General features: G+C 35.0%; 1 protein-coding gene across 1 annotated transcript in view; it reads left to right on the plus strand.

The window, feature by feature from the left end:
• Positions 1 to 17,313, plus strand: part of LRP1B (LDL receptor related protein 1B) — a 2,279,180-nt gene that overhangs the window by 1,842,036 nt on the left and 419,831 nt on the right. Inside the window, 3 exon segments of the mRNA XM_043994810.1 lie at positions 307 to 432; positions 7,002 to 7,130; positions 10,207 to 10,326. Coding sequence (XP_043850745.1) covers positions 307 to 432; positions 7,002 to 7,130; positions 10,207 to 10,326 — 375 coding nt within the window.

Below are 17,313 nucleotides of genomic sequence, written 5' to 3' on the forward strand. Positions count from 1 at the left end.
TTCCATTTATAGTGCTACATTTCCACATCTATGTGATTTTCATTATACTAGAGGTTTTGATCTCATACCATTCTTGGTTTGTGTGCACTTTTCAACTTGCTAGAATTATGCAATGATTCATTAGAAGTCCCGCCTAGTGTAGCCTTAAAAAAACAAAAACACACGTACTTGGCTCTAAATCTCCTTCGTTTAGTACACAACTATGGTCAATTTATCATTAGGATAAAGATAGTATAGGAATCTACGTATAGTGCATATTCAGTATAAGATGCTGACTAATAGAAGTTTATTTTTTTCAATTCACAGGTGAACTTTCTCCGTGTGCATTAGCAAATGGAGGTTGCCATGACCTGTGCCTTTTGACGCCTGATGGGAGGGTGAATTGTTCATGCAGGGGAGATCGGATATTGTTAGATGACAACAGATGTGTGAGTAAGTAATAGGAACTGAAATATGAAATGAAGCAGTTATTCAGAATCACACATAGGGACCATTGGGATGGCTTCATTATATGCATAAGCTTGGAAATTCAGAACTCTCGGCAAACATTAGAGACAGCTGATGATGCTCCTCTCTAGCTAAGTTTTCTGCTGCCACTTATTTTTTAGCTCTCTCACAGAGATGCCATTGGATTAGCAATGTTAACAAAGGTGCTATTGGCCTATGTCACTCTCATGGAGTGTCAGGATTACAGTCTAGCATAACGAGTCCCTTTACTCATTTATCAGTTGAGACTGCACAATTTGGACTCTCCAAATTCACAGGTTTCTAAACTTAATTAAAGATAAATGAAAACTATAGTGTGTTTAGACAGTGGATCAGGAGCCTTGAGATGAAACCACTTCCAGTCAGTCACAGTATGTAAATGAGAGAGAATGGGTCATGGAACTGATTTGCTGTATTTTTCATACTGTTAATTAAGAAGGTAGCATTGCAGTGCTGCATGATGTTTATACTTCCCAAAGGCATTTCAATCCTTAATTAACACAGTTACACTATATACTTATTAACAGCAAAGTTTCCAGTTCCATTTCCAAAATAAATAAAGGTTTGACGGTTCTGATCTTTTCATGAGTTATAGCCGACAGCAGGAAAAATACACCCTTTCCTTTGACTAGATTGATGATAATTTTATACAAAGAAGATGAGAACCAGAGTTATCTCTATTAGAAAATGATGAACTCAACTCCCAGGAAATGGAAATTCCTTAAGATTTCCCTTCTCTATGTCTATATCCTTGTTTTTGGATCATCTTTGAAAAGAGCAAGAACCTTATTGTCTCTTGCATGTTAAGGTCATAAAAATAAATACCCAGCAATGGAGTGATGTTTTAAAAAATGTTATTCAGCTCAATCTTTGATGAATTCTATACTTACTCCTGAGTTTCAGTATTAATGACCTACCAAACAGGGATGTGTTATATTACAATTATCTTACCATAAAAAAACTACTGGACTCTAAAGGGTGAGGAAAATCTAAAGACATGAGCATGTGCTTCCTCATTTTACTTAGTGGAACTTCAGCATAAAAGCATCCCTTTGTTAAAAAAAAGGAGGCATAAATATAGAAGGGCTGATTTATTCCTAGCCTACTTCAAAGTGAATGTGATGAGGCTGTGAATCATAAGTATCGACAGCCAATCTAGGTGATTCAAGCTCCCAAATCTTCCTTTTCCCTTACATGCAATTCCTTCCTGAATACTCAGATAATTGTGCAAACTGCCCACTTCAGTTTGCCTTTGTAGTCACAGCCTTAATATTGTGGATCCAATCCCATCTGTAAGCCTCGGGCATAAGCCAAGCATTAGAGTCACTCATGTTTCTTCATAGGTCACTACAGGTTGGAAGCAAAGTATTGCCTTCAATCAAAACAGCAAGGCTTATTTGTGTACTGCAAAGACCTAGACTAGCAGTAAAATAGATTGGATAAAACTGTCCCTCTTATGCCATTCTGCTTCACTCTATTGGTGAGAGGGAATGGGTCAGACAGGCTGCCATCAATTCTGACATGTACAGTTGTACTAACACAGGGCTATAGACTCTTGCTGAATTTCTTGATAACTGCCAAGCCTGCTAAATAACCATATTGTGCAGCTTGGAATAGTGGGTGAGGCTCAGCACTGATCTCTACACCACTGGTATAAAGTTCTGCTAGGCTGAAAGACACCTGAAGTCTTTAGCCTATTGGAGCAGTCACTGATAAAAGTAATCAATGGATACCTATTTCATCCTGCTAGCTGCTATCCCAAAACCTCATCTGTTTTTAACTATCTTAGTGATGCTTATAAAAGGAGGAATAATGGGAAGGAGCGCATGAAAGGGCATAGAAAGACCTGGGCATGGAACTTTTAATCAGTCTAACAACAAGCATTGCTTGTATTAGGTGCTAGGTATACCAAGTAAGTGGCATGGTCTCTGACACTAAAGAGCTGTCAGGATAAACAATGTTTATGTACAGATATTCATGTGAGATTTAAAATTGTATATTAGATCATAAATCTCCCCTCTTTAACCTTTCCCTTAATTTATCTCCCAGTCTAGTAAATGGAAGAAGCTTCTGGTTTTCTAGTTAGAGCTTTATTGTGTGGTAGTTAACAGGTGATGTTGATTAGAGGGGTAGGAAAGTAGAAATATAAAACAAATCATCTTAAGTCTAAGCTTAGTCTATATTCCATATAAAACTAACCAAAAGCCCAAGGCCACCTTTGGGGAGAGAGAGAGACCGAGTCAAGAGTGTGCTGCTAACCGCAAGCCGGGTCGAGTCGAACTCCAGTCAGCGTCTGTCTGTGCAGCGCAGCCAGGAGACCAGCAGAGCAGGAAAAAGCTCCCACTTCCATTCTCTCCTTGCCTTTTAAGCTTGCACCCCAGAAGTGGAGTGCTAGCAGGCCGACTGGCATGCATAGCTCATGCCGTTGGTCTCCTCCCCGAAAGGGTGGTCCTTAAAAAAACTGGCGTCTCTCCATTATCGCTAACCGACTGTTGAAACTTTTTACCACACTCAAAATAGATAAAAGGTGATTTTGGGGGGGAGTGGGCACTAGAAGCTATAGGGGGACCAGGAAAGATTCATATAGAAGGTGGCTCTTGAGCCACCTCTTAAAGTAAATGAAGGAATTTATGAGAGAGTGTACTTCAGACATAAGTGACAGATAGTGCAAAGGTATGGAGATGGGAAATAGAATGCTATATGAAAAGTCCTTAGGAATTTACTGAGATCTGTTTTTTCAACTCTGTCAAAAGTTACTTTCATAAATATCTTATCCTTTTGTGGAGTGACTGTGAGTATATTGATTCTAATAGATCTTGGGAAGTTGTAAAGCCTGTCCTTACATTGTCATCTCAAAACCATCTAGGAAGCCATATTTATAAAGACTTATCAGGAGTTGCTAAGTCACCAGCTCATTTACAAAATGGTAAACAGTACTGTGAAATGCAGATACCTGAAGAAATGAAGTAAGCATTATTTTGCAAAGTATAACTCCAAGTAACAGTTAAAAAATAAAGCCTTTAAACATTAGAAAGTTTTAACAGTATCAGTGACTTTAATACTGTTTCAATTAAATTGCTACAGAAGAAGGATTAGTAAGAAATTAAGAATAATTAAAATTAAAAATGAGAAGAAATTTTTAAAATTAAGCTAACTTCCCTGCATTAGGATAGATAAACGAGATTCTAATTAACTCAGCCATAATTAATAAGGTCAAATTTCATTAGTGAATGAATCAACATGGCACTGATTAGTAGTACTCAAAAAGAGAACACAGGGAGGCACCAACTTACCACTGAATATATCCCAGAAGTTCATTGGTTTGGACCTCATGACGTGTTTTCCCATAGAAGCAAAGTTATAAAAGGTGGTTAGATTTTCAGCCCTGTAATACTACTATTAATATACAACCCATCAGCCCTCACATGGGTCCCTGGGTGAACAAAGCTTTAAATTCTACATGCCCCTGAACAGCCAGCTTTGAAAAACAAGTGGGTAAAATTATTTCAGTCTGTGTTTTGAAAATTTCCAGGACCATCTTATACCATTCTAGCCACCTGATGCTGGCATAGTGGTATCTGGACTTTGACTTTGGAAAGCAAGAGTAACTTTTACTCTCCTTAATCTGGCTTTCAATCCTTCTGGTAAGAGAAGCTGTTTCAAAAGTCTTAATGCAATTTTAACCTTTAATAGTTTAAAACTTTAAGCTATTACAATTTTAAGTTATTAAAGCTTAAAACTGCACTAAAACTTTTTGGGACAACCAGGAAATCTCCATTTACTTTGATCTTGGATTTCTAAACATGACTCCAGGATATATATTGGTTATATCTTTCCACTGTCCCCAAAAGCTGTCAATTCTGCTTCTCTTTTATTTAAAGTCCCTGCATTATTCTTTGGCTTCTAAGAACTGGTCAAAACACTATTTCTGGGCCAGGTAAGTTGTCCCAAGCACCTGTTATCCTTAGAGCTGGCTCTACCTTGAAGTATCTCTACATTACCACTTGCAATAGCAATGGTCTAGCCTTTTGCATGCTGGAGATACAATGTTAGTCAACACTGTCATATGATTAACAATGTTGGTTTTATGAAGATTCATTATAAGTTCCACCTAGAAATGGCACTGGTGCAGCTTCCTTCTTAATTCTGCCCCCTAACCCATCACTTTCTTTTTTTTCTTTTCTTTTCATTTTTTTCTTTTGTGGGTCAATGAGGGTTAAGTGATTTGCCCAAGGTCACACAGCTAGTAAGTGTCAAGTGTCTGAGGCTGGATTTCAACTCATGTCCTCCTGAATCATGGGCCAGTGCTCTATCCACTGCTCCACCTAGCTGCCCCTCTAACCCATCACTCTCAATCCTTTGTGAGGTTAGCTTTCCTCTTTTTCTACTCCAGTGATTCTTATCAGGGATTTTGACAGAAAACTTATAGTGTAGGAATGGTTGTGGGCTTGTTAGAAGGAACATGTCTGGGAGGCAGGTATTAGGTGTTTGGGTCAGAGAGGCGGGTGTTTTGCTGAGAAGCAAATCATGTAAAGTGAAGGTTGTAAAATCAGGGACTGAAAGTACTGTTGCTAAAGAAGTTTTTAAGATGCCAGGGTAAAGGCTGAGGTAGGAAGTATTTAAGATATCTCCAGTGAGGGCAGCTAGGTGGCACAGTGGATAGAGCCCTGGCCCTGGAGTCAGGAGTACCTGAGTTCAAATCCGGCCTCAGAACCTTAACACTTACTAGCTGTGTGACCCTGGGCAAGTCACTTAACCCCAATTGCCTCACACACACACAAAAAAGATATCTCCAGTGTTTATGGCTCCCATGGGTATAAGGTGTCCCTGAGGAGTAGGGTAATGTGAACAATTGAGACTCCAGACTCTTGACATAACAGTAGCAATTGTATTTCTAGGAACAGGAGAGCCTGAGCATGCTGATTAAACAAGGTAGAAAACATTGAGAGGGAGCAATAGAGATTTTGGGCATTGTCTACTTCTATCCATGTCTACAAGGGTCACTCATAAATAATTCCTAGGTAGACAACTCTAAAGTGGCCCTGACTACCTCCAACTTCAGAACCCTCAGCTATTCTCCTTTAGTGATTTAATGGCTCTGTCATTTCATCAATGTGACTACTCTCTTCCTTGGTACAGAATGTAATTCATTCACTCTTTCCCAATCTGTGTGACTCTTATTGATGTATTTCCATAAATCATCCAAAAAGGAGCAACTCTATGCATTGGAGGCCTTCCTCTAGGCTTTTGAACATTGTGTGGGTAGTAGTGGAGCATTTGATCTGTCCAATTGTTATCTTAATTGCTTTTAATGTACATGTCCAGCCTATATTGTTTTCTTATCTAATATATCTTGAATTACACAAACACACACACAACCAATTCTTATGCACAAGTCATTGTTTATAATATGCTGAGGCCTATTTATAATCACTATTTTAAAAACCCATAGCCATACAAAATCAATTTCCATGAAAACAAAATAGGGCACCAAAATACATGAGCTACTGAGTGAGGTTATATATGTATATGTGTGATTAACAAGTGCTTTCCTAGCTTTCTTCTATAAAAATGTACCAATGATAACTTCTTATGTGTTTATATAACTATTTTATATATAAATTTATATAATTAACAATAAATATAATAAAATATTCTGATATATAATTTATGTAATTCTTAAAGTTTCCATGGTATTTTACAAATGTAATTTCATTTATCCCTTGTAGCAAAAATAGTCAGTCAGTAAACATTTCTTAAGTGCCTATTATGTGTCAAACCATGAGATAAGTGTTGGCACAATAACACTGGGAGGTAGATACTATTATTATCTCCAGTTTACAGGTAAGAAGACTGAAGCACAAAGAGGTTCAGTGACTTGTCTAGGTTCACACAACTAGTAAGTGTCTCAGACTAGATTTGAACTCAGATCTTCTAACTCTATATTTGGCATTCTATCCATTATAACACTTAGTGTACCCATTATACCTCAAAGGGACAAAATCTAGGTTTTTTTTAAACAATCACCATTTACACTGATAAGCACACTCAAATATTGTATAATTCAATGTCTTTTCTTGCTAAATTTGGGTGCTCTTTGAATCTATGTTGTTATTGTTCAAGCGCTCAGTCATGTCTGACTGTGATCCCATATGGGGTTTTCTTGGCAAAGATACTATCTAGTTTGCCATGTCCTTCTCCAGTGGATTTAGGTAAACAGAGGTTATGTGACTTGCCCAGAATCACAAAGCTAGTGAATGTCTAAGGCCAGATTGAAATTAGGTCTTCCTGACTCCAGCCAAACTCTCTATCTACTGACCGATGAATCTATATAGCCCAGGCCAAATGATTCTCTCCCCATTTCCTTAATGCTATTTATACTTAGCATATGGTTATTCAAATAAAACATTAGAATTTCTTTATCAATGTGTATAGAATAAAACACTCATAAATTGTTACTTGTGACTGAATTACAAAAATTAATACAGAAAAAATAATTTTTATTCTCATTCTAGCTAAGAATTCATCTTGCAACATTTATTCTGAGTTTGAATGTGGGAATGGTGAGTGCATTGACTACCAGCTAACCTGTGATGGTGTTGTTCATTGTAAGGATAAATCTGATGAAAAACTTCTATACTGTGGTAAGTACCTTAAACACATCTTTAATATTCAAATGAGATAATGAAAACAATTGCATCTATAAACCTTAAAGCACTATTATTATTGTTTTATTGTTATCATTATCATTCTAGGGATGTTACTGATTCCTTTTCAAGTGATTGTTTTTTGTGTGTTTATTTTATTGTATTTCCTGAATTCATTCATGAAAATGTTTTACAAAAGGAGACATTGTCTTTGAGCATCTTAAGATAGAGTACGTTATTTTTTCTCCTTAATAATAGAACCTGGAATTCTCTGATGACATTCACATACTGTTTTCAGTCACCAACTTTGGTCCAATAATTACCAGGATCCCAGGATCCAGGTTATAACCTACTTCCCCATCAGTCTTCCTAATACCTTCCCCTCTCCCCTTTAAATTTCCATAATTTATAGATAAATTTCTTGGTTAACTACTGGGAAGGAATCTACTACCAATCAATTTTAAATAGAACATAAATACTTAAGAAAGAGATCAAATCTAAGATAAACAAGGAAGAGTAAGAGAACATCTGGTTGCACTGGTTGACTTTGACTCATCAAGCCCAGACAGATTCTGTCTCAGGATCCCAAAAGAATTTGTGAATGTGATTGCTGAGGCACAGTTACTTGAAATAAGTGAAGTTGGGGAGAGGTGCGACAGGACTAGAAAAGGACAACTGTTGTACTAATTTTAAAAAAGAGAGGGAGAATGAATTCAGACAATTAGGGTGTGCTTGGGTTCAATTCATTGCAAAGAACTATAATGTATTAGTAAGGAATGACATAAACATCTAGAAAGAGAAGCAATGATCAATCACTGAGTCATCATAGATTTATAGAAAATAAATCATGCTAAATTAACCTCATTTCCTCTTCTAAAAGCAGTACTAGACTCATAGTCAGGGTTACTTTTTAGAAATCATTTCTCTAGGTTTCATCAAAAGATTTGCCAAAATGTTCAAATTATCCTCATAGGGAAGAAGAATAGAAGTAGGCTATTTCAGAGTATAGTTAGGTGGAATGAAAAATCAATATGAGACTTTACAAGTAGTCATTAATGGATCACTATAGACTAGGAAGGAGATCCCTAATAAAAATCCATAGGGATCCATTCTTGGCCCTGTGCTGTTCAATTTTTTTTTTAATCAGTGGTTTGAGTGAAGACATAGATGGCATGATTATCACATTTTCAATTGATAGAAAAGCTGAGAGGCATTGTGACCAAAGTTGATAATAATGTTCATTTAGCATCATCAACATAGAGCATTAACCAGAACAGGGCTAATGACATAATATTTGGATACTCTACCAAAGATGTCCTTCCAGGTTTACACTACTTTAATCACCATTCTATGGAGCATTTTCAGACTTAGCTGTAATATCCTACAGCCCATATCTCTATATATTCTCAAAGAGTATATTATGGGATTCAATTACATGAAATCCAAAAATACTATACCCCTGGACTTCTTCATATCAAATAGTCTAGTAAACTTTTTCAAAAAAGGAAGTAAATTACCATGGCATAATTTGCCCTTGTTTAACTTATGCCACTTCTTAACACTTCCCTTTCTATAGCTCAGTAACTGTCCCTTTAATAATATATTTTAGAATGTGGACGAGAATTCAAGTTAATCTTAGTAACCTATAGTTTTAAGACTAAACTTTCCTTCTCATTTGGAAATTGAGTCATTTACCCCAATCGGATCCTACAGTAATTTCTCTTTTCAGAGTTTACCATGAGAACTTTATCTATCACATCCAAAGTTCTATTAGTACCCAGAAATGTAGCTCACTAGAAGTGAGTTACAGATTTATCGAGGACTTAAATTCATTTATCTTGAGTTTCAAATATTTATTAAACGTGTTTGTTCTGTAAGTGCTACCAGGTTTGAAGATCATTTTCCTTTATAGAGAAAATAGAAGAGATAGAAGCTTTCCTTCTGCCCAATATCTGACTCCATCTACACTATTTGGTTCTCTCTCCATTGACTTTCCTTTAATCCTGATATAGCCAAGAAAATTGTCAGGAGACATTCATAGCAAGAGGTATTCTGGGGGTACAGTTGGTAAAACCACTGGCCTCAGAGTCATCTTACTAGGCCTGTAATCTCTGCCAAGGCACTTCAATTCTCTGAATCTCAATTTCTTCTTCTGTAAAGTGAGGATACAGAGAAGTCTGAGTTTTAATAACTCCAAGACCATAAATGTAACAAACTTTCAAAAATCAGTATTTGAAAGGTTAATTTTTAAAAATTTCATAGTATTGTTTTCTCTTTTATTATAGTTCAATGTAGTCACTATCTTTTTTTAAAAATTAATATTTTATTTTTTTTCCGTTACATGTAAAGATAGTTCTCAACGTTTGTTTATACAAGCTTTACAATTTCAAATTTTTCTCCCTCCCTCCCCTCCCTCCCCCCTCCCCTAGACAGCAGGTAATCTGATGTAGGTTATATATATATTTATATACACACACATAATAACATTAATCCTATTTCTGCATTAGTCATGTTATAAGAGAAAATGTAGTCACTATCTTGAGCTTTCTATCACTTTAGTCAATTTTTAAACTTTCATCAGCTGCTATTTAGCAAGTAAAAGGATTGCATTTGTAATCCTAGTCTCAGGATCTCACAGAGAATGAGGTTTGGATGTATAGATGATAGTTTTGATGTGACCCCATGAGAAAAAGTCTAATGGATATAGGTCAGGGGATTGAGGTAGTCATATAAGACCTCTAGTGTCAGAGACTATCCCACACACAAAATTGTCAAAATTAAATGTCAAAATTAAAATGATATTATTCAAAATTCACACAATTAAATAAACATAAAGGAAATTGAAATAGTTAAACTTTCAAATCCTGTTTCCATAAGTTTGTATCATTTGGACTTGAAGTAATTAAAGCTTAATACTCCACTAAGACTTTTGGGACACTCTGTGCACTACCCACCACAAAAAGGTTTTGTGTGGATCAAATGGGACAATTTATGAATGTGGAAGCTTAATACCCTATATAAATGTAGGCTAATTTTTATTACTTTTGTTGATTTTTATCAATTTAATTAACAGAAAACAGAAGCTGCCGAAGAGGTTTCAAACACTGTTATAATCGCCGTTGTATTCCAAATAGCAAGTTATGTGATGGTGAAGATGACTGTGGTGATAATTCTGATGAATTAGACTGTAAAGGTAAATATATGTTTCCATTTCTACAGGTTCACAATTTAAAATGTACTATTTCTTATTTTACTATGGAAAGTTTGTTAAAATGATATCTCAGGGGCAGCTAGGTGGCACAGTGGATAGAGCACTGGCCCTGGATTCAGGAGGACCTGAGTTCAAATCTGACCTCAGACCCTTGACACTTACTAGCTATGTGACCCTAGGCAAGTCACTTAACCCCAATTGCCTCACCAAAAAAAAAAAGATAGCTCAAATCTTCTGTCTTCTTTGTTGGCTCTACTTCTGTCCTATTAAATGTTGTTGTTCCTGATTTTTCCACACATTGAACTACTTATTAGACATTTCCTTTTGAACATTGTACAATCACCCTAACACTCAAAATGTCTGCTACTGCATTCATCATCGCTCACTCTAAACTGACTCCTCATCATGACTTTCTACTTTTTGCTCATGAGCTCACCGTCAACCTCTCAGCCAAGCTAAAAAACTATTAGGGATCTTTGATTCTTCTGTATCCCTCTTCTATCCCTCCTTTTGTCTTCTATCAATCATCCATCTCTTTTCATTATTCAACTGAAATGTCCTAAATATTCCTTTTTCTTCATTCTATCATTGGCATAGTTTAGACCCTTTTCATTTCATGTTTATAGTAATAGTATTTGCCTTATTGGTCTCCCTGCCTCCTATTGCTCCCTATTCTATCATACACATTTCAGTCAGATCAGTCATTAAAACCTGTTTTTATCATGTCCATTTCTTACTCCAGAAATCTTAATGATTCTCTATTGTCTGCAAGATAAATTCTGAACTCTTTATGTTTTCTGGCATTGAAGGCCTTCTAATATCTGCTGCCAACACGCTTTTCCATTCTATTTGCCCACAACTCTTATACACGTTTTCGGATACATACCAGCCAAATTGATCAGTCATCTTTGATCATGTTTCTTCTATCTAAAATATCATATCTACTGAAGGTTGTGCTGCTAAATGTTTAGCAACTGGCTATCCACAAAAAAAAAAAAATGTACACATGACATACTTTTAAGTTAGATCTACACTTTTAAGATTTTCTTTATCACTTTTTAAGTCTTGACAATCAACAAAATAATGAATCAAGCCCTGATTTGCATCATTTGGTGGTATTAATGCTCACAATGAAATTTTAACAGTTGACTCTCATGAACAAGTATGAGTTGCTTCCAGCACACCTCTGTATCTTTCCCATCCTCCTTTATCTTCCTATTGAAATCATAGACATACTTAAATACTCAGTGCCAAGTGTCACTTTTTCTATTAAGTCTTCTTTGAGCATCCTACCGACAATCAACTCTTTGTCCTTTGAACTATCAATTTTATGTCATTAATTTGGCACTTAATCCTATCATTGGATAGCGATATTGACTGTAATTTCATTAATGCAGTGAATTCCCTATTGAGGGAGCTTCCTCTACTATTGAGACCATCACTTTCTTGGTAACTTTATAGTTTTAGAGAGTTACTTAAAGCCCTTATATCATCCTAGTTATTAAACTAGTTCACTGTACTATATTGCCTTTCATGTATTGTCTCTTAACTTCTCTATTAACATATCCTGTTTCTCCAGCCATATTATAAATTGCTCCTTATAATCAAATGAACTAACATATGTAAAATAGTTTGAAAACCCCAAAGTGCTTTATAAATGTGAGCTTTATTATTATTATTATTATTATGCCTTTGTCTTTTTAATCTCTCTGATCACCAAGTATTGGCTTGTAAATTAAAGTCATTCAATAAATATTTGTTGACTGATTTAAAAGGTAATTTAATCTTCAAACATATTTATTGAAGTTTTATTTGCAGAGCCATCTCTAGGGCTGGGGAGCAGTATATGGAACCATATTCTATGTCTTTTCTTCTTAACTTTTTTTTTAATGTTAGAAAGTAAAAATGAAAGTTAATCTCAAAAATAGATAGAAAGAAAATATTAAGCCTGAGAAGAGTTTGCTGGATAGGGGAAGGGCAGGGTTGGGAAAACAATATCCTCTTTCACCTTTCCCCCTCTTCCCTTTGTTTTCCTTTTCTTTCTTTCCTTCCTCTCTCTCTTTCTCTCTCTCTCTCTCTCTCTCTCTCTCTCTCTCTCTCTCTCTCTCTCTCTCTCTTTGATGGTGGCAGGGAAATGTAAATTATTCTCTCTTGCCTTCAAAATAAATTCTGATAAATTGATTTCGTCTAATTTCGTCTAGTCTTAGTAATTCTGGGAATGCTACTCATGTTTTTTTATCCTAAACTTGTTGGGTTTCAGTTTCCTCATTTGTAAAATGATCAGGTTGGGCTATTTTTTTCTAGCTCTATGAATATGTGATGTATATACATGGGCCACAGGTATTTTTTTTTTAATTAGTTGAGGATGCCATGTCCTCTTATCAGCTACTAATGCAGCAGCATTGGTGTCCTTCTTTTCATATCCTTGATTTGATATACTTAGGGATTGCTATATTTTATGTGCCATATGCTTGATGCTATATAAACAGATATAGTATCTTGTTGAGAGCCTATCATTTAAGATTGAAAATACAATGTGGGGCGGCTAGGTGGCGCAGTGGATAAGCACTGGCCCTGGATTCAGGAGTACCTGAGTTCAAATCCGGCCTCAGACACTTGACACTTACTAGCTGTGTGACCTTGGGCAAGTCACTTAACCCCCATTGCTTCACTAAAAAAATTAAAAAGAAACAAAAACAAAAAAAGAAAATACAATGTGAGTAGAGCTTTTTTGGGCATGATTTTAGGATATAATAGGCTTACTTCATACATAAGTAAAAAAGAAGCCAAGGATATACAGTATAGTTTAGGTAATAACCCAAAATGTTAGGGAATGCAAAGGGGAAACAAGTAGCTATGGCTCTATGGAAAGAAGGGAAACAAAAGATGAAAAAAATCTCTACTACAACAGCTGGCAGATTTATTTATTTTTTAAACATAGCTAGAGGAAAGGGAAATTAAGGCCCTGAAGACATTATGCATTTTTTTTAAAAGAGAAGATAGAATGTTAAGAAATAAATATAAATATAGGAAAAATCCTTATCAACTGGAATATGAAATGATTATTAAGCTGCCATAAAGAGTCCTTGGGGGGCATTTTAGTTATAAAAATCCATTAGTTTGGTTGAGATTATAATATGCAATGCTTACCATTTAGCAGGAATGCAACAAATACTTATTGATTGGCTGACTAAAGCAGTATTGTTTATAAAAGAATTAAAAATAGACACAAAACTGCTTTGATTTTTTCTAATGTCAATAAGTAGAATTTATTAAAATAATAGTAATTAAAATTAAATGATTTTTAACCTAGATTCAGTATACATAATTGATATAGTTGCTGCAACTGTTGTGAATAGCAGGAAAGAACAATGAGTAAATTCACAAATTATGTCTTTTTATTTGTCAGTCCTGGTGTATTGTAATAATAGTATGTATTCCTATTATAATGATAATATAAATAGTAATAATAATCAACTGGTTTCTGAAGTGAAGTTTTATATCTTGATTGCAGATGTCAGCATAAGGTAACATTGGCTGGGCATAGGCCTCTGTTGTGTATAATTAAAGTATTCTTGTAGCAATTAAAACAAATTTGTATTCATTCCTGAGAACTAATAGCTTTAATCAAGCCTCAAAAATCTCAACAAATCTCAAAATCAACAAATATTTAGGGTTTTTTTTGGCCAACATAAGAGGAGTCATTATGATATTTTTGTTGTAATGTTCAACCACACATAGTTTATTTCTCCTATTTGCTTCTGGAAGAATTATAATAGTACCTCTTCCCAAAATCATGGCGGATGAGATTTTGATTTAATTTCTGATAATTTGGCTAGACCACAAAGCAAAAACTCAATAGTGTTATTATGAAACAATACAGGACAAGAACTAGAAGAAATGGGAGAATAGTCTGTTGAATCTAGCCCTTCCTAAACCTTATTCCTTGGTCATCTCTCCTCTGAAATGGTACATGTACCCCCACCTCCAGTACACGCACATGTACTCAAATATACACACACATACAATGACATACATAAAACAATAAACAGTACTTAATAGAATTGACATCACTTTACCTGTTATTTTATTAATCTATTGAATTCCCAGGTGAGGAAACTCTGACTACGAGTGATGAGTGACACCCTCTTTGTGACTTTGTACAAAATATGCCTATAAGCACTAACTCCATTAGAATTTGAAGGGATTTTGTGGGAATTTGCTTAATTAAAGCCATTTCTTTATCCATAAGTTCAAGTGATTGCTCATTTTCAGGCTATCAATAATGTTATTTTTCATTAGTCCATCAGGGCAGAGAGTCATACTTCAGGGTGCAACGGGATGTCAAAAAGCCTTATTTTCTATCATTTATCATTTTAAGGAAACAAATATTTTGTTCATCTCCCTTTATAGATTTTTTCCCCATGACTAAAATTGTTGAGTATTCATAGTCAGACTATCTTGGGGACATCCAAGGATTTCCCAGAGGTTTTTTTGAACTTTATTTCTCTATCATTTATGTGAGTAAATTGTTCTGTCTAGAAAGTATTTTTTCTTATTTTTTGACACTCAAGTGCCCATAGGTGGACTGGAGATTTAAATAGTTTTTAAGACATCCAAAGAGAAGATAAAGCTGTTTTCTTAATTTCATAACAAATCTTTGAAGATTTCCAATCGTGATAACAATGGATTTAACAGGAAATATGTGATTTTTAAAAAATACTTATTTTTGGTGTAGACATTTCTCTCTTACAGTCTGCATAGCAAAATAAGGTAAAATAAATTTACTTTGAATGTAAAAAGGAGAGCTATATCACAGCAAATTAATTATATAATTTTTCATTGTCAGTCTTCTTTAGCCACAGGCTGGCGGGGCATAAAGACTTTGAGAAGAGAAATTGACATAGTTTATTTACAAGAAATATGTATGGAGATATCAAGAAAGTAGATAGAATTGATATCTTTCTTATTTCAACAAATCATAATTGACTTGGAGATAATTCACTGAGCACAAGGAAAGGATCAAGAAAACATTTGTTAGGACAATTTTAATCCTCATTTTCCATTTCAGGTAACCAGTTACTCCCATTCACATTCTTCATATAGATGTAGATTCTCATTCATGTTTTATGAGGACAATACATAAACTTTTTCTCAAAATACTGGGAACAAAAGGCATAGTTATTTTTATTTGACTTACTATTACTTGGATAGTATCCTTTCCATTTCTCCATTTTCAGTGCTTTATTACTTGAGGAGAATGGGCAACAAAGCTTCCTTATTCACTGGATAAGTGAGAGATTCCCTAGTTTTTTTTCCCTTAAAAATAACCATAATAGGGGCAGCTAGATGGCGCAGTGGTAAAGCACCAGCCTTGTATTCAGGAGTACCTGAGTTCAAATCCGGCTTCAGACACTTGACACTTACTTACTAGCTGTGTGACCCTGGGCAAGTCACTTAACCCTCATTGCCCTGCAAAAAAAAATAATCATAACATAGAAATCTATTTCACTATTAAACTGAGCAAAACAATGCTATGACAGCACACCTGCTTAGGAAAAAAAAACCATAACAATACAGGTAGTATTGCTCAAAGTGTATCTTTACTACTTTCTCTTGCTACAGATTAATTTTCTGTACTCTCTTGCTTCTTTCTGATACTATAAAGGGCAGTCACTCCCAGGGATGAGGCATGGAGTCTTCAGTGGCCAGGCTTCTATTAACATAAACAAACAAACCAACAAATGGAGAAGGTAGAAAAAACTGGGGACATGATTATCATGTTCTCATTCTTCCTCAGCTTCCTCAACACCTTTTCAGAACTGTATGCCATGTATTGAACCCCTTATTCCTCAAAGGAGCCCAACCTCAGTAGTCCCTTCTAACTCTGTGTTTCTATGATTTCCATACTTGAGTTTCTGTCTCTGAGCCTTACTATTATATACTCAAAACCCTGTCAGACCTATTCTTCTCCAATGAAACCACTACTAGTATCTCTTAGCTGGAAGAGTGCTCATTCTCAATCCTGATGCTTTGTTCTTGGCATCAGAAAATTAGAACAATGACTGTGTTTTCCCATTGAAACATCACTATATATGGTGGTTAGTTGATTAATGCTATTCATATTATATTTCAAGTGCATTATGGGTTAAATAGGCTCTTCTGGGTCGACTTGGGGCTTAGGAACCTAATTTAATGTTTTTTGTATGGGGATAATGCATTTCCAAACAACTGACTTATTAATGAGCTTTTGAAGCCCAGCCTATTCATAAGTTGGGTTGCTTACAAATAACACATTCCAAAGAAATATAAAGGGTTGGGGTTTTTTGTTGTTATTATCTATAGTTTGAAATTTTAATCTGCTGCTCCCTTCTAAAAGGAAAAAAAAATTTGAGCATTAATTCCCTTAAAATCAATAGAGAGAATACACATAGGAAATTAATGTTAAAAATGACAGTGGTTACATTTTACCTTGCTTTCTCAGAAATAAAAATGGTTTCAGAGACATATTCCTTTTACTCTTTTTCAAACAATGCATTTATATCTATTGGCAATGACAATTGTTTTGTATATTAAGATGATATTTTTAATGAGGTAAAAGTAAGATAATTACAATTGCAAATTGCATATAAAACATTTATTTTAATCATCCTTTAAACACAAATAAAGATGCAATTTGAAGGTATAATAAAAGCAGTGTATTATAAAGTACGACCAAATGGCATACACACCCTTGAGTAAAATTTGCATATTTAAGATAGGATTTTAGAGCATTTGCAACTGATACAGCTTCTACTGATGCAGCTTCTATTTATAATTAAGCTCTTTAAAATATCAACATTAGTACAAGCATTATTATTGAAAAAGCCCTTCATGTTGCACATTAACTCACAATCAACATGTGAAAATTTGAATTTGGAACAGAGATCTCACTGAGGTTAATTTAACTTATGTAGCACTCCATGCACC

This window comes from Dromiciops gliroides, chromosome 3 (genome assembly GCF_019393635.1).
Source record: "Dromiciops gliroides isolate mDroGli1 chromosome 3, mDroGli1.pri, whole genome shotgun sequence".
Lineage (NCBI taxonomy): Eukaryota > Metazoa > Chordata > Mammalia > Microbiotheria > Microbiotheriidae > Dromiciops > Dromiciops gliroides.